This window comes from Tripterygium wilfordii, chromosome 21 (assembly GCF_013401445.1).
Source record: "Tripterygium wilfordii isolate XIE 37 chromosome 21, ASM1340144v1, whole genome shotgun sequence".
Lineage (NCBI taxonomy): Eukaryota > Viridiplantae > Streptophyta > Magnoliopsida > Celastrales > Celastraceae > Tripterygium > Tripterygium wilfordii.
The window spans coordinates 3,601,881-3,620,225 of NC_052252.1; the positions used below are offsets into that span (position 1 = coordinate 3,601,881).

The window sequence follows — 18,345 nt, forward strand, 5'->3', positions numbered from 1 at the left end:
CTTGTATAATCTGGATCGCAACACTAAAACACAAGAACATCAAGCATGCTCCAAAAGAAAATTAAATCAAAAGTAACTCGTCTCCCTTCTAAAACCAATATTAAAGGAATAAAAATTAAACCTGGAATTTAATTTCATTAAAACAAAATTCAGTTACATATTTTGTAACTGATCTTTAAACCAAAACCGTTACAACCTTTGTAACAATAAATAACCAAAAACTCGTGATGCATTTGGGACAGCTAGCTACCTACCGTGGTGAATGAGAAGAAGGTGGGAGAATTATATTACCTAGTCAAACCGAAGCTAATCCAAGAATATCCAAGAGGTATGAAGCATGCGAAGGCAATTCGAACTCTATGTAGTGGCTAAACGGGATTGATAGAGGTTATTTTCGTTAAAGAAATCAAATGAACAATACAACCTAAATAGAAGATATGTTCAACGGTCATAAATGGAGACATGACAGTGAATAGTGACAGGACTAACAGTTGTACACAACTATCTATTGTGAGACAAGTAATGTTTAAAAACAAGATACACAATACATGGGCTTAGCATTTGGGCTTGTTGTGACTTGAGTCTTGATTCTTATTGGGCTGCTCTTCATATTCTAATATACTCTCTTTACACCCCCGCAAGCTGGAGGGAGGTAAAGCCACTCCAAGCTTGGAACGAAGATCAACAAAGCGAGCATGAGATAAAGATTTGGTGAGAAGATCAACAAGTTGAATAAGAGTTGAAATTTTCTGAACTTGAACTGAACCATTGTTGACAAGAGCACGAACAAAATGCAAGTGGAACTGCAACAGAAGAGATGAGGAATGTACTTTTGTTGGGAGAGAAACAGACCAGTGGAACTGGGATGAACCTCAATGCCAAGAAAGTAAGAGAGATCACCAAGCTCTTTCAGGGAGAATGAAGTAGAGAGAGCTGTGGTAATCTTGCGAAGAAGACAAGGATTAGAACTAGTTAAAATAAGATCATCCACATAAACTAATATATACATTAAATGATTATGTTCTTGGAAAACAAAAGGAGAGGAATCTGCAACAGAAGAGATGAGGATATTATAGACATATCTTGGGTAGAACTCTTTGTAGGCCAACGGCCCACACTCCTAAGGAGTTGCATTCTCATTGTGTGTGAGTTGAGTAGTTTATTCGGTTTAAACTTTTTGATGCAGGCATGGCACCTTGAAGATGCTGTTGACTAATAGCCTTGAAAACAAAACAAAACGAAAGGATCAAAATGTCTCTATCGTGTCAAGAATTTCAATATGCTATGGAGTAGACGACAAAACTGAAGTAGTTTATTAGGTTTCTTCCCACCATGAGAAGTAAAAAGAATGCAAAGTTGCAGATAATTTATCTTCAATATCCTCATCAAAATTCAGCTACACGATTTCCTCATGGATGTCCTGCAGTTCCCAACCTTTTTGATCCTTCTTAGCTGCATTTACTTTACGTTTATGGTTCTGAAAGTGTGGAAGATATTTGAGTCAAATGAATCAACTTCAAATCGGCCTCCAGGCCTTTGGAAGTTACCTATTATAGGGAACTTGCATCAGTTGGTTAGCTCTGATCCACCCCATCGGACTCTCCGAGACTTGGCAAAAAAACATGGACCTTTGATGCACCTACAACTTGGAGAACTTCACACCCTTGTTGTTTCTTCTGCAGAATATGCTGAGGAGGTAATGAAAACTCATGATGTTCTGTTTGCTTCAAGGCCCCAAATACATAATATAAGAGTCATGAGTTATGGTTACAAAAACATATCTTTTTCACCATATGGTCGGTATTGGAGGCAACTACGAAAAATTTGTGCTCAGGAGCTTTTGAGCGTTAAGCGGGTCCAATCATACCGATCTATACGGGAACAAGAGATGTCCAAGTTGATCCAAAGGATTTTCTCAGAAGCAGAAACACCAATCAACATGACTAAAAAGATTTACTCATCCACCTCTAATTTGACTTCAAGGTTGGCCTTCAGTGATAAATCCAAGTATCAGGAAGAATTCGTTTCAGCTATGAAGGAGTCATTGGAGATATCATCAGGATTCAGTATAGTAGATTTTTTTCCTTCTGTGAAATTTCTTCAGCTGATTAGCGGGAGAAGTTCTGAAATAGAAAAGCTGCACAAACAACTTGACAGGATTGTTGGAAGCATTATCGAGGAACACCAAAAGCATAATACAAGAAGATGTGAAGAAAATGAAGACCTGGTTGATGTCCTTTTGAAGTATCAAGAGCAGGGTGACCATGAGTATGTTGGACAGGAATTTTATTCTAGGGTATAAAGAACACTATCTATTCCATTTACAACAGATCCAAGTTGTACTGTGATCTCAGTGATTGCTTCGTGCAATTTATCTGGGTCATGAGTACTTGCTTGTCTGCCCCATGACATATATCGAACACCTTGTATGGCATACTTTGAAACCATAAGTTGCCTTTTGTAGTCTTGAACTTTGTCGGTTGCTTCTTTAAGTCTCCTTTTGGTTTCCCTCAAAGCTTCTTGTAGAGATTCGATGGTTTTCTGGGGATCGTCCTCGTATACGTCTTCCCTTATAGGGGAGAGGTTGAATCTGGGATCATTTCCACCTTCATCTTCTTTAGAAGTAGAACCTTCATCAGTTCTAGACCTTTTTACAGGTGGAGAGTTAGGTGTATCCATCCTTGAAGATTTCTTGAGAAAGATATTGGTTTCTGCTGATTCTTACTTTTGAATATTTATACAAATGGAATATGAAGGAAGTGTTGGAGCAAGACTTACTGTCTAGGTCAACATTGTGTTTTTGATGATTGTGTATGATTGTATACTAAAATGTGTGTGAGCATGCTTTACTTGAACATATCCTAAAATGCTAGAAAACATGCTTAAATAGTTATTTGGTTAATTGTTTAATATCTCAATTGTGCATATACAAATGAAGGCTTATGCATATCTCTATGTGAATTTGGTATCTATATATTTTTGAGATAGTGCTGGAAATTAAGTTTTGAAAATAAATATACAAGGACTAAGTTAGGGTATTAATCTTCTAATGATCATAATTTATCTTACTTAGGTCCAAATTACTTGAAACTTGAACCACATGCACATGAAGGTTTAATATATGTTCTAGGACTATAATCATGAGAAATTAAGTGCATCACATATATATTTGGTCATATGCTTAAATTCCGCCAAAACTATGTTTTACCTAATTTTGTGCATATATGTTCTTTGTGAACGTAGTGAACCAAATGAACTCCGATTTAAATGAAATTTCGTGTGCATCTTAGTTTCATCACTATGAACATATTTGATTTAGTAAAGTTCAAGAGAAAAGGTCATTTACACTGAGTTTGCAAAATGACTTTGAATTTACACTTAGAATTTATCGGTTTCACTATTAGTGATCAAATTGCTTGGTTGAGTGACCAAACGATTTCCGATTGTTATGAAATTTTATGTGGACATTCTAATATATATAAAATGATTTATCATGCAGTAATACGAATTTTCTGGGTTGTTTTTCTAATGTAATTAACCTATGCGCTCTATATGAAGCTCTTTGAGCTTACATGCAATTGGGGAGTTCTACCTCCTATTTCTTTGTAGGTTAATCATCATGAGGATGTTATATCACTCAGAATTCAGTTTGCTCAAGTGAATTGAAGTCCGGTTTTCAAGTATGAGCTTGGATCTCTAGAAAACCAAGAAAAACCTATGTTCATCAACCTTCCACTAAGGCATTTTGATTGATGTTTGGAATTAGCCTTGGAGCTGTATAATATGGATATATTGGTGCTGCCAAATTCAGAGTTTGAAGTCAAGATTGGAGGGACATGTTTGGTCATGTGAAGGATCTCTTATCTTCATCAAACAAGATCTTGCACATGCTTCCTTTATTGAGGTCAATGATAAGATTTTTGTGAGAAGAAAATTGATGAAGCTAAAGGACAAATGCAATGGTTGAAATTTGTAAGAGATGAGAAAGTATATTTTGCAACTAGACAAGACTTAGATTATGAAGATATTCTTGAAGACTACAAGCTCCAACGGTACACTAATCTATGGCCGAGATTGAATTGTTTTGAATTATGAATGGATCAGATTACAACAAGACTTGAAGGGTTAAGATGACCATTTAAAAGGTGAATCCAATGGTTGTGCATAAGACCATATTCTTGCTTGCAATTTTTGACTTAAAAGAAGATCTTACTTGATTTTTGGAGTCAAAGATGGTTGCAAGTTGCTATACATTTTGTAGGAAATCATTGGAGATACCAAGGCCAAGATTTGGTGTAAGTTTGATCAAATGGTCAAAGATGACAAAATTGTTGGAGATACCAAGGTCAAGATTTGGTGCAAGTTTGATCAAATTGTCAAAGATGGCTGCAAGTGCACATGACAACTCAAATCTTGGAAAGCTAGACTTGGAAAATAATGCAAGTGCAACGGCTACATATTGTAAGGTCAAGATTTAATGATCTATTCATTCAATGGCCAAGATTTGCACATGTAATTGAAGGTCGAGATTTGAAGATAGAAAAAGATCCAATGGTGGAAATCACAAGAGCTTGGTAAATTATAAAGAGGGGTTCTTCCTCATTCCAACTTGGAGAAGCCAAAAATTATATTGAAGAAATTCTTGCTCTCAAAGCTTTCAAGCTAGTTTGTGCCATTGAATCCAAGCTTCTACCCAAAGCCACTCTAAAGGCTTCCTCACTATTTTGCTTTTGCAAAGAGGGAGTGCTTCTCATTTGGCTTCTTATTTTCAGATTCGAAAATCCTCATTATTCTTCATTTTCTATCCAACCCGTGAGGTGATATTGTGATTCTTGAGTGTTCCTCAACCCCATTTGCTTAGTGCAAACCTTGAGTGAACCATTTATACCAAACACTTGTAAAAGTCCCTTCATTGGGCAAAAACCTTGTTGAGGTTGAGTTTAAGGGAGTGCTTGAAACCCTTGGTTGTAAAGTTTGAAGATTATCTTGAAATCTTCAGTTTTAAGGGTGACCTAAAAACCCTTGTGAGTTTTGTGGAGCTCTTGAGAAAACCACATCCTTAGTGGAGGTTGAAAAATCCTAGGTTGGTGAACCTAGGTAGTAGATGTAGGAGAAGAGTCTCCGAACTACTATAAATTGCTGTGTGGATTTTCTTGATTGCATTGCTTGCTTGTTGATTGATTAAGTGTTTTGATTGCAGAATTTTCTGAACCACTAGTCTGTCCGTGCACTGTTCACATAGCTAAACTTTGAATTTTAATCTGAATTTTTGATATAGTATTCATTAGGATGTTGTGATACTGCATACCAAATTTCATTGAATTCTGACTTGATTTGCTAGGTGAAATTTGAGTTGTAAAATTTGTGTGCAGTGTGTTGTTTGAAAAAAAAAAATCTGTTTTTGCAATTCCTTGATTATTTGATAATTGATCATTCACCATATTGTATCACATCTTGCATTGAAATGAATATTGATTAGGATAATCATTAGAGTTCAAATTTGTGTGATAATTGTTAATTGACATTGATTTCCTTTTAAATTATAAAAAGAGATTCCTATCGGAATTTGGGGACACAATTCACCCCCCCTCTTGTGTTAAGTACGATCCATCAATTGGTATCGGAGCAGGTTTGCTAAAACATAGGATTAACACCCTTATTAGCATTTTTATGACTTACACAAATTTGCATGTTGAGGCCGAAAGCCTTTCTATGGATATTCCACCTATCTTTGATGGTGACTATCCATTTTGGAAGAATAGAATGAGAATATTTATTAAATCTAGAGGCATAGACGTATGGAGGGTAGTAAAGGATGGTCCTCATTGTCCTAGTAGGTGTAGAGGAGATGAATGGACAAATAAGGACATTGAATTAATGTGCTTAAATGTTTATGCTATTAATCTCTTTCATATCTCTCTTAGTAGGTGTGGACTTGACCTCATTTCCGGATGTACAAATGCAAAGCAAATTTGGGAAATGATGGAAAGAAAGTATGAAAGGTCAAATGGCGATGTGTGTCTAGTGACCAAAGTGGAGGAGACCTCTAGTGATAAAGAGGATGAAATCAAGGTCAACCTTTGCTTGGTGGCAAAGGAAGAAGAGTTATCATCCATTCCGGATGATATGGTAAATGATTCTACACTACCCACTTATGATGAATTGAGTGATGTGTATGATGAATTATGTGATGCTCATGGTGACTTAATTTCTAAATACAAGCATGCTACAAAAGAAATATCTAGGCTTGTGAAAATTGAGAAATCACATGTGGATGAGATTAATGACTTGAATGATAAGTATGTTGATCTAAATGCAAAGCATGATAATATATATTTATCTCTTGATGCTTTGATGAAAGAAAATGAAAATCTTAGAAAGCAATTATCTATGCACACTTCTAGTAGTAACATGACAAATTGTAATACTTCAAAGATTCATGATTTGGATGCCTTGCATGCTAGAGTGAATGAGTTAGAACAAGAGTTGAGAACATGGGATGAGCATGAATGTATAATTTTGAACAACTCTACTTCTTTGCAACTTGAGCTTGATGATGTGAAAGAAAAGTATAGGATGTTAGAAATTCAATTTTCTAAATTCTCTATGAGTTCATCAAAGCTTGATGAGTTGCTTGTCTCTCAAAGACACTACCTTGATAAGAGTGGACTTGGATTTGATCCTACGAAACTCAAAGAAACCTTGAGTAGTGTTGGTACCATTGCCAAGCCTTCAAAAGGCAAAGCCAAGCTAGCTTATCCCATGGGTGAGACTAGTACCTCTAGGGAAACTCATCCTAGACTAAGGAGAGTTCACCTAAGGAGGTTGTGGGTGCCAAAGGGTTTGTGTGATATTGATGTGAAAGCATATGTGAAGAATTCTTTTAATATTAATGCATATGCAATTGTGGCCACTAACCCTAAAGGATCCAAGGTTTGGATACCTAAAGCGTCTTGATCACACTTTATTTAGATGTGCTATGCATTAGTTTGAGATACTAGGCTTTATTGATTTGTTTCTTTTAAAAAAAAAAAAAAAAATTGAATGCTAGAACCTAAATGAAGGGGCTGCCCAAATATGATTTTTAATGATTGTCATTGAAAACGATTTTATTAGGTTATATGAAGCTTGGTTGTTGTATGAGAGTTATGCATTTATACTATTTTTAATCTTTATTGAAAAAGATTGCAAATTAAGCATGAAATGCATGATATGTATGACAAAGGTTGAATATGAGAAAATCATTGAACAAATTATTTTTGTAATTTTTGTATAACGAGAAAACCTAAAGTTATCCACTTTAGGAGTTTTAATTTAAAGATCATTTTTCTTGAATACAAAAGAAAATCTGGAGAAGTTTGATGATAAAAGTGATATTGGTATGCTTCTTTATTACTTATCTCTTTCTAGTGCACACAATGCTTTTGATGCTAAGCCTAGAATGGTTAAGGAAAGTGTTTGTGTTAATTTTTATGATATAACCACACTTGAGGTCAATGTGCTTGTAGAGAAATAATTTTCAGATTTGAAGGACCTTGGACATCCCAAGGAGTTAATCTCAAATGGTACCCGTGGGGTACTTATCTTGGATGAGGAGGCACCATTGGTGAAGAGCTCAAAAGAAGATAAAGATCTCAAATGATGAAGCAACACCAATTGGTGAGGAAAGTGTGCAACCCTTGGGGGAGCAACTTTAAATCAAGGAAAATATATTCAAAACATGGACAAGCACAAACACTCTAAGGAAGGAACAAATATTAAAGGAATATCATCAAGATGCTCAAACAAAAAGCTAGGAGGGTTTCGACGGTCATTTCTTAAACCTTTAAACTCCTTTGCATTATTTTTGTTAGATGCTTAACTTTAACTCAATTGCATTTGGAATGTTTGATTTTGGATGATATATGCTTTAGACATGATTAAATGATGATGATACGTGCATTAAGTTTGAATGAAGCATCATGGGTGCATATTTGCTTAATTGGTATCTCTTGTTGTTTTTAATTGGATTGAAATACATTGATGATATGTGGTATGCATATTTTCTCAAATATTCATTGGTATGCATAATTGAAGGGGGAGCATGCCCTAAGTCTAGAAATTCATGTTTTATCATTAATTGAAAAAGATAGAACGTATGTTAAGTTTCTTAAGTGAACTTGTTGCATCTCTATAATTTGGAAGCAATATGTGGAATACATGACTTCTAGTGTGCTTTTATTACTATTCATGAACGCATGTATTTGGTTGGTGTGAACTTCTCTCCCTATTCCCTCTTGATTGATTACATTATGGGGAAGAGAAAATGATTAGAAAAGATGCATTAAAATGACATATTCTAAATTGGCATATTTTCATGTGATATTTAGTATTTGAGCTTTTATTGACGAAACATACTTATCTTGTATCAAGCATGGTGCATCCTTAAACTAGTACTTGAACTGACATATGAAATGGTTTATAGACCAAAGTTTAAGGGGGAGTGCATTTGCCATGTTTTGGTGAGAAGTATGTATGCTACTATGCTTGAAGTAAGGGGGAGCTAATCTGAACATTACTTTGTACTCGATATATAGCTCACTTCATTTGCATGATTTGAAACAATTAAGAATTTGAGTATAAAATGAGAATTTCAATTAAACCATAAGATCTTTTTGATAATTACAAAAAGGGGGGAGAAAGAATATAGTTTTTGGATAAAGATTGTAGTTCTTAAAAAAAAAAAAAAAAAAAAGAAAAAAAAATGGTACATCTTTAGAAAACTACATTGCACATTTTGGAATCATCAAAAAGGGGGAGATTGTTGGACAGGAATTTTATTCTAGGGTATAAAGAACACTATCTATTCCATTTACAACAGATCCAAGTTGTACTGTGATCTCAGTGATTGCTTCGTGCAATTTATCTGGGTCATGAGTACTTGCTTGTCTGCCCCATGACATATATCGAACACCTTGTATGGCATACTTTGAAACCATAAGTTGCCTTTTGTAGTCTTGAACTTTGTCGGTTGCTTCTTTAAGTCTCCTTTTGGTTTCCCTCAAAGCTTCTTGTAGAGATTCGATGGTTTTCTGGGGATCGTCCTCGTATACGTCTTCCCTTATAGGGGAGAGGTTGAATCTGGGATCATTTCCACCTTCATCTTCTTTAGAAGTAGAACCTTCATCAGTTCTAGACCTTTTTACAGGTGGAGAGTTAGGTGTATCCATCCTTGAAGATTTCTTGAGAAAGATATTGGTTTCTGCTGATTCTTACTTTTGAATATTTATACAAATGGAATATGAAGGAAGTGTTGGAGCAAGACTTACTGTCTAGGTCAACATTGTGTTTTTGATGATTGTGTATGATTGTATACTAAAATGTGTGTGAGCATGCTTTACTTGAACATATCCTAAAATGCTAGAAAACATGCTTAAATAGTTATTTGGTTAATTGTTTAATATCTCAATTGTGCATATACAAATGAAGGCTTATGCATATCTCTATGTGAATTTGGTATCTATATATTTTTGAGATAGTGCTGGAAATTAAGTTTTGAAAATAAATATACAAGGACTAAGTTAGGGTATTAATCTTCTAATGATCATAATTTATCTTACTTAGGTCCAAATTACTTGAAACTTGAACCACATGCACATGAAGGTTTAATATATGTTCTAGGACTATAATCATGAGAAATTAAGTGCATCACATATATATTTGGTCATATGCTTAAATTCCGCCAAAACTATGTTTTACCTAATTTTGTGCATATATGTTCTTTGTGAACGTAGTGAACCAAATGAACTCCGATTTAAATGAAATTTCGTGTGCATCTTAGTTTCATCACTATGAACATATTTGATTTAGTAAAGTTCAAGAGAAAAGGTCATTTACACTGAGTTTGCAAAATGACTTTGAATTTACACTTAGAATTTATCGGTTTCACTATTAGTGATCAAATTGCTTGGTTGAGTGACCAAACGATTTCCGATTGTTATGAAATTTTATGTGGACATTCTAATATATATAAAATGATTTATCATGCAGTAATACGAATTTTCTGGGTTGTTTTTCTAATGTAATTAACCTATGCGCTCTATATGAAGCTCTTTGAGCTTACATGCAATTGGGGAGTTCTACCTCCTATTTCTTTGTAGGTTAATCATCATGAGGATGTTATATCACTCAGAATTCAGTTTGCTCAAGTGAATTGAAGTCCGGTTTTCAAGTATGAGCTTGGATCTCTAGAAAACCAAGAAAAACCTATGTTCATCAACCTTCCACTAAGGCATTTTGATTGATGTTTGGAATTAGCCTTGGAGCTGTATAATATGGATATATTGGTGCTGCCAAATTCAGAGTTTGAAGTCAAGATTGGAGGGACATGTTTGGTCATGTGAAGGATCTCTTATCTTCATCAAACAAGATCTTGCACATGCTTCCTTTATTGAGGTCAATGATAAGATTTTTGTGAGAAGAAAATTGATGAAGCTAAAGGACAAATGCAATGGTTGAAATTTGTAAGAGATGAGAAAGTATATTTTGCAACTAGACAAGACTTAGATTATGAAGATATTCTTGAAGACTACAAGCTCCAACGGTACACTAATCTATGGCCGAGATTGAATTGTTTTGAATTATGAATGGATCAGATTACAACAAGACTTGAAGGGTTAAGATGACCATTTAAAAGGTGAATCCAATGGTTGTGCATAAGACCATATTCTTGCTTGCAATTTTTGACTTAAAAGAAGATCTTACTTGATTTTTGGAGTCAAAGATGGTTGCAAGTTGCTATACATTTTGTAGGAAATCATTGGAGATACCAAGGCCAAGATTTGGTGTAAGTTTGATCAAATGGTCAAAGATGACAAAATTGTTGGAGATACCAAGGTCAAGATTTGGTGCAAGTTTGATCAAATTGTCAAAGATGGCTGCAAGTGCACATGACAACTCAAATCTTGGAAAGCTAGACTTGGAAAATAATGCAAGTGCAACGGCTACATATTGTAAGGTCAAGATTTAATGATCTATTCATTCAATGGCCAAGATTTGCACATGTAATTGAAGGTCGAGATTTGAAGATAGAAAAAGATCCAATGGTGGAAATCACAAGAGCTTGGTAAATTATAAAGAGGGGTTCTTCCTCATTCCAACTTGGAGAAGCCAAAAATTATATTGAAGAAATTCTTGCTCTCAAAGCTTTCAAGCTAGTTTGTGCCATTGAATCCAAGCTTCTACCCAAAGCCACTCTAAAGGCTTCCTCACTATTTTGCTTTTGCAAAGAGGGAGTGCTTCTCATTTGGCTTCTTATTTTCAGATTCGAAAATCCTCATTATTCTTCATTTTCTATCCAACCCGTGAGGTGATATTGTGATTCTTGAGTGTTCCTCAACCCCATTTGCTTAGTGCAAACCTTGAGTGAACCATTTATACCAAACACTTGTAAAAGTCCCTTCATTGGGCAAAAACCTTGTTGAGGTTGAGTTTAAGGGAGTGCTTGAAACCCTTGGTTGTAAAGTTTGAAGATTATCTTGAAATCTTCAGTTTTAAGGGTGACCTAAAAACCCTTGTGAGTTTTGTGGAGCTCTTGAGAAAACCACATCCTTAGTGGAGGTTGAAAAATCCTAGGTTGGTGAACCTAGGTAGTAGATGTAGGAGAAGAGTCTCCGAACTACTATAAATTGCTGTGTGGATTTTCTTGATTGCATTGCTTGCTTGTTGATTGATTAAGTGTTTTGATTGCAGAATTTTCTGAACCACTAGTCTGTCCGTGCACTGTTCACATAGCTAAACTTTGAATTTTAATCTGAATTTTTGATATAGTATTCATTAGGATGTTGTGATACTGCATACCAAATTTCATTGAATTCTGACTTGATTTGCTAGGTGAAATTTGAGTTGTAAAATTTGTGTGCAGTGTGTTGTTTGAAAAAAAAAAATCTGTTTTTGCAATTCCTTGATTATTTGATAATTGATCATTCACCATATTGTATCACATCTTGCATTGAAATGAATATTGATTAGGATAATCATTAGAGTTCAAATTTGTGTGATAATTGTTAATTGACATTGATTTCCTTTTAAATTATAAAAAGAGATTCCTATCGGAATTTGGGGACACAATTCACCCCCCCTCTTGTGTTAAGTACGATCCATCAGAGTATCCTTTAACTATGGATGAAATCAAAGCAGTAATCGGCGTAAGTATATTTTCGTTATTGTGAAAACCAATATATGAACAATAACATCAAACTTAATATTTGATACTTTCTCTCTCAACATCATGTATTGTTTTTTATTAGAAAAAATTTGTAATTTTTTCAGGATATTTATACTGGCGGAACTGATACATCTTCCACAACAGTAGATTGGGCTATGGCAGAAATGATCAAAAACCCAAGAGTGATGGAGAAGGCACAAGCTGAGGTGAGACAAGTTTTTGATACTAGAGGATGTGTCGATGAAACAGGAATTCCTGAACTAAAATATTTGAAGCTAGTCATTAAAGAAACACTAAGATTACATCCTGCCGCTCCTTTATTAATTCCACGAGAAAATTCAGAAAAGTGCATGATCAACGAATATGTAATTCCTGCTAAAACCAGAGTAATTGTGAATGCATGGGCTATTGGAAGAGATCCCAAGTACTGGACTCATGAACCTGAAACGTTCTACCCGGAGAGGTTCCTAGACAATCCCATTGACTACAAGGGAACTAACTTCGAGTTTATCCCATTTGGTGCTGGAAGGAGGATGTGTCCTGGAATGACTTTCGGCCTCGCCAACGTCGAGCTTCCACTTTCACAATTTTTGTATTATTTTGATTGGAAACTTTCCGACGGATTGATGCCAGAAGATCTCAACATGGCAGAGCACTATGCTGTTACAATTGGAAGGAGTGAAGATTTGGTCTTAATTCCTACTCCTCGTCGTCCCCCACCTGCCATTAATTGAACTTCATAAGTCTCCCTTTTCTCTCTCCACAAAGTCTCACATCTGCCTTTCGTTTGAGGGCGGAGGGGCAGGTCTTCGTCTCTCCCTCCTCCCTTTTTAGTTGCTATATATTTTTGCTACTTTCTTTGTTTGCAAGTACTTTTAATTCAATAATGTACTAAGTTTTTAGGGGGTTGCCCACCGGCCTCTCTATGAAGTGAAGGTTTTTTCCCCTGTTCTGGAAGCATCTTTACTCGTTGGGGAAGCGATATGGTTCTTTACCGGTTTACTTAACCAAGAGATATTTCCAAAACCACGAGATTATTGTTATTCGCATAAAAAATTGATTAAAATAAATATTATTTAAAATTCATTAAATAAATATTAATCATTTACAATAAAAAAAAATCACTTCCACTACAATATAATACACTTTTATACAGTGGAGCATCCGCTGGTTATGAAAGCGTCAGAATAGCTTTAGTTACAGTTTTTTTGACCGTGGATAAAGAAAATATGACCGCAGTTGTTTTGATATCTTTAACTATGGTTTCCAAAACCTGAACTAACATTTAATTGCGGTATTTTAACAGTTGGTAGAATAACATCGATCGCGAAGTTGTTATTGTCTATTGCTACGGTTTTATTTCCGCAGCACCTACGCTTTTTAAGCGTGATAATACTAATAAAACCGTTTATGAAAGTATTTTAGGTTACTGGTAAAAATTTACCCTAAATCATAAAATAGGCATTTCTAACCATTGTTATTGGATTTTTTAATTTTTTGTTTAATTTATTCTTTTGCTTTATTAATATCACATATTTATTCAATTATTATTTTTATATATGTAAAGAAGATCAAAAAAATTATTGAAAGTGAAACAAAATATAATGAAATTAAACATTACACCAATACATTGTTAGAACCAGGAATAGCATATTCAACTATCATATATTAAAATTAATTATTCTGAGAATACATTGTGAATTTACAAGAAATGTAAAAAAATCAGAAGAACTTATACACTCAACAAAACTTACAAGAAACAACATGTGAAATCTCGCTAATCCGATTTTGTGCTTCAAGAAATAACAACTCCAGCATTCCTCATTCTCTATTTACTATCCAATTCAAAGTTCCTTTTGGATATCTCGTCAGACTAAATTGTAAAGTATCTTGCCACGCGTATAGGATACAAGTAACTGGAAGTTATCGTCGAAGATCCTGCATTGCACCTAATTAGTCTTAATTTTCTATAGGGGTGTACCTTTACGCAATATCAAATTATTTGTCTCATTAGAAAAAAAAAGACTCGGCTGTCTATGAAGTCTTCGGCTGGTGTTTCGTCTCTTCAGATCATATCACCGGTTGGAGGGTGACGAACCTGATCCATTAGCAGTTGCACGTTCACCCAATATATTAGGAAAAGAAGTTGTGGTCCTTGAGAGTTGTAACCATCAATAGGAGTTGGTTTTCCAAAAAAAAATTGATGCTAGGTTTGCTTTTGTATTTGGCTCTCTCTAGAGTCTGATCTGTGATATTGGTGAACAATTGTGTTCACTTGGCAAGTTGTTTGGTTTATTCCAACTTAATGAATTATAGGGTGTTCATCCTTTAAAAAATAAAAAAACTAATTAGTCTTTTTTATTTTCAAACTTATTTAACTGCATGTTTCTTAACAAGGATAAAATAGATTTTGATAAAGGGTTTACTCAAGAGTAATTCAAAAACGACAAAATAAACAAAAAACAAAAATAACTAGTTCAAGATCATCCACAATAGATTCAGTGCGCTCAACAAGATCTCCTTTAATTACATTATCTACTTTTTTGGCTTGTTCATATGATTTTCGCTTGAAAGCTACTAAATTAAAGAAACCCTGGTGAGGAACCAAGAAATCAAAGAACTTAAATGGATCTTCACTTTTGGTAGATCCGCAAGTTTAACAACTAGGGGTGAGTGGTCCAAAATTCATACCCAGAGGTGTATTAAGTAAGTGTGTGAATTAAGTCGAAGTTTATGTGCAAATATCTTTGTATACAATGACATATTAACACTTAAAACTATAAATTTAAAATAAATTGTTTTATATATTTAATTAGAGACCAATTTTTTGTGTTCCATCTTCCTTTTCCATTTGTTGGATTAATTGGAACTCTTGCCCTTTTGTCTTTATATCAAAGTCGTCTTCGATGGCTTGACGCACCTTGGTTACTGCTTGTCCATCTCCAAGAACACCTTTTCCTCACTGAAATCCCTTCCTTCTATGATTGCTCTGATAAGATGATCTGGATGTCTAATCAAAATGGTAACTTCACGGTTAAGTCTGCTTGGCAAGTCACTAGGCAGAGTAATATTTTCAATCTAGTTTATGACTATATTTGGCATGACCTAATTCCAATCAAGATTTCCATCTTCATGTGGAAAGTCTTAAATAATAAGCTGTCTGTGGATGAAAATATTAAGAAAAAAGATATTAATCTTGTTTCAAAATACGATTGCTGTACTAATTTTTCTCAAGCTGAAACTGTGGAACATGTTCTAGTGGAAGGGACCATTGCTTGTCAAGTATGGTCCTTCTGTAATTTTTTTGGTCTCAATTTTAGTAGCAATGCTCTTTTATTGAGACTTACAACTTGGTGGTAGCACAAAAATAAGACGTCAGTCATTGGGGCTTTGGCCTGCATGATTCCTGCATGCTTTTATTTGTTAGAATTTGTGGTATGCTCACAATAAATGCAGGTTTGAACAAACTCAACTTACCGGTGGGCAAATTATTGAGGCAATTATTGATCAAATCAGAGTGCAATTCCAGTGCAAAGCCAAGACTTTGAATATGGATCTCAAAGATTCAAATGTTAGTAAGCTCTTCCACATTCGTATGAGAGCCAGCAGCAAAGGTACTGTTTCTATTCTTTACTGGAACCCTCCTCCTCACGATGTTACTATAATTAATTGTGATGGCAGTGCCTTGAATAATCTTGGAGATTTAGGGGGTGGAGGTGTTATTAGAAGTAGCTCTGGCATTTTTGTGGATGCTTTCTCTAATTTTTATGGCTCTAATTCCATTACCTTTGCTGAGATGATGGCAGGGTATAAATCTTACTGCTTCCTTAGAGCTCTCAAACCTGCTTGTTGAATCTGATTCATTAATTGTTATTAACATTCTTTCTAAGAGCATGAGTTGCCTTTGGAATCTGATCTACTTGAAGAGAGCTATAGCCAAAAATTGTATGTCGTTGGACATCAACTTCAAACATGTATACAGGGAGCTCAATGGTGCTGCAGATTTCCTGGCTTCCAAAGCTTCCAATAGTAAAGTTTCTGTAGTCTATGACAGTTTCTGTAATCTCCCTTCTACTGTTAAAGGTTTGCTCGAAATGGGTTGGGGATCCCAGCTTTTCGTATCAGAAAATAGGTTTCTTGCGGGTTTTCTGCTCGTTGTTGTGTGGTTGGTTGTGCTTTTGTTGTGTTTTCTTTTCTTCTTGTTGCCGACGTCAGGTTCATGCCCTCTCGTTTCTTGTAAGCCATTGAAGAGAGGTTTTTTCTCTTCCTTGATTAATAAAATTCCAGGCTAAGCCCTTTTCTTAAAAAAAAAGGTCTTCTCTCCTTTGGTCCAAGGTTGAAAGTGCAAATGAAGGGGGTTCATTATGGAGATTTGATGCACCTTCTCCTTGAGGGCGAGCTCCAATGGATTCATGTGCGCCGATGTCAGCCTCGGTTTTTCCGTCCGAGAGAAAGTCTAAGCTCTCCTTCTCCTTGGTGTTGTGAGAACTATCAATGTGTGTGTAGAAAAATAAAAATTCTAATATTTTACAAATCAAGGGTATAGTCATCTTTTCACTATAATTTTGTGTGTAGACTTATAAGTTTTTGGTGTAAACTTATCATGTTCAAATAGTAGTGTAAAGATAATATTTATGTGGTGTGTAGACAAAATTTCCCATTAAGAATAAGTTCAGGCTTAAAACTAAAACGGCCCAAGCATTTCTGCTCTTGACAACTCAGTTTTCATGAAACGACATGAAAGTTTATGGGGGAATCTTTGATAGTTTGCTTAGTAGCATATTAGTTGTTAAACATATATACTAATAAATTAATATCATCTTCAATTAACAATGGAAAGTAGGAAGGATGCCATCAAAGCTCAAGACAAATCCATCAATTTCAAAGATTAATTATATATTAGTTGTCCTACATACTAATAAATTAATGGGAAAGTAGGAAGGATGCCATCAAAGCTCAAGACAAATCCATCAATTTCAAAAATTAATTATATATTAGTTGTCCAACAAAAAAGTAATTGACCATTTAAGTACCAATAGAATGACAAATTACATTTTTCATCACAAGAAAACTATACAAACTATAATTTTGCATCACAAGAGTCTCTCTTTGTTTCTTCTGTTGTCTCTTTGCAAGTGCATTTGCAGAGAATAATCTCTATTATCAGTGTAAGAGATCCTTATTTCGTCGTGAAATGAATTTTGCAGGAAGTAAGTGTAGACCTAGGTTTTAATATAAGCTATTTTCGGTCTTACCACTGGATTAAATCAGCAGAATCAAGGAATGGTGATGAACAAAACCTTGAAATCTAAGTCCATTATAAGCTACAAGCGAGATTCTTTCGTTAATGTACTTCAAGAGATATGACTTCAGAATAATTAAACTTTCTTTGGAACAATATTGGCGAAAACGTCTACAAGTACCCTATAAATACTAAAACTATAAAACCCTAATAGATATGAAATTATCAAAAATTATGAATAATAAAATTAAAAATACTAATTTTACTAGAATTCCTATTAACAACTAAAAATAAAACTCTTAATAACATAATAATAAAAATTCCTAATAATTAAGTAAATAATACAAAAGGTCTCCTACATCATGTTACGTTCATCCTTCACACTTTAATACATGTAAAATATTATACAATGACATTGACACAATCAATGTGACATGTTAAATAATATTTTTGCCAAAACAACTTCGCCTCATATGTGGGTATAATGCTAATATTAATTTTATTTTTATTTTTATTGATATTGTTTGACAAATGTTAGTCTAATATTACTGTTTCGAAACAGTAACATTATAATTTTACTTTAAACAGTAACATTATAATTTTACTTTAAACAGTAACATTAAAACATGGAAAGGTATATTTGAGGCACTAAGTAGGAAGGATACCATCAAAGCTCAAGAAAAATCCATCAATTTCAAAGATTGATTATATATTTGCCCTATTGATTATCAAACATGTTATAAATAAAGAGTGGCCAGTGATGCTAAAATTTACTAAAAGAACAAATTTTCTGATATGGAGAAGGCATCCAAGGAAATGCAGCAAGTCCTTCACATGAAAGGAGGGAGTGAAGATGCGAGTTATGCCAGGAAGTCCAAAGTACAGGTCAGTTCCTCCA

General features: G+C 34.5%; 1 protein-coding gene across 1 annotated transcript; it reads left to right on the top strand.

The window, feature by feature from the left end:
* Nucleotides 1-1,471: 1,471 nt before the first annotated feature.
* LOC119987725 (cytochrome P450 71D9-like) lies at nucleotides 1,472-13,101 on the top strand. Its single transcript, XM_038832646.1, has 3 exons — nucleotides 1,472-2,264; nucleotides 12,142-12,185; nucleotides 12,310-13,101. The coding sequence occupies exons 1-3, from the start codon at nucleotides 1,472-1,474 to the stop codon at nucleotides 12,937-12,939; spliced, it is 1,467 nt and encodes a 488-aa protein (XP_038688574.1). The 3' UTR covers nucleotides 12,940-13,101.
* Nucleotides 13,102-18,345: the final 5,244 nt, after the last annotated feature.

Coding starts and splice junctions, on each gene's coding strand:
- LOC119987725 (XM_038832646.1), top strand. CDS start 1,472: ATGGTTCTGAAAGTGTGGAAGATATTTGAGTCAAATGAATCAACTTCA. Junction 2,265..12,141: donor GTATCAAGAGCAGGGTGACC/ATGAGTATGTTG, acceptor AGTACGATCCAT/CAGAGTATCCTTTAACTATG. Junction 12,186..12,309: donor AAATCAAAGCAGTAATCGGC/GTAAGTATATTT, acceptor TAATTTTTTCAG/GATATTTATACTGGCGGAAC.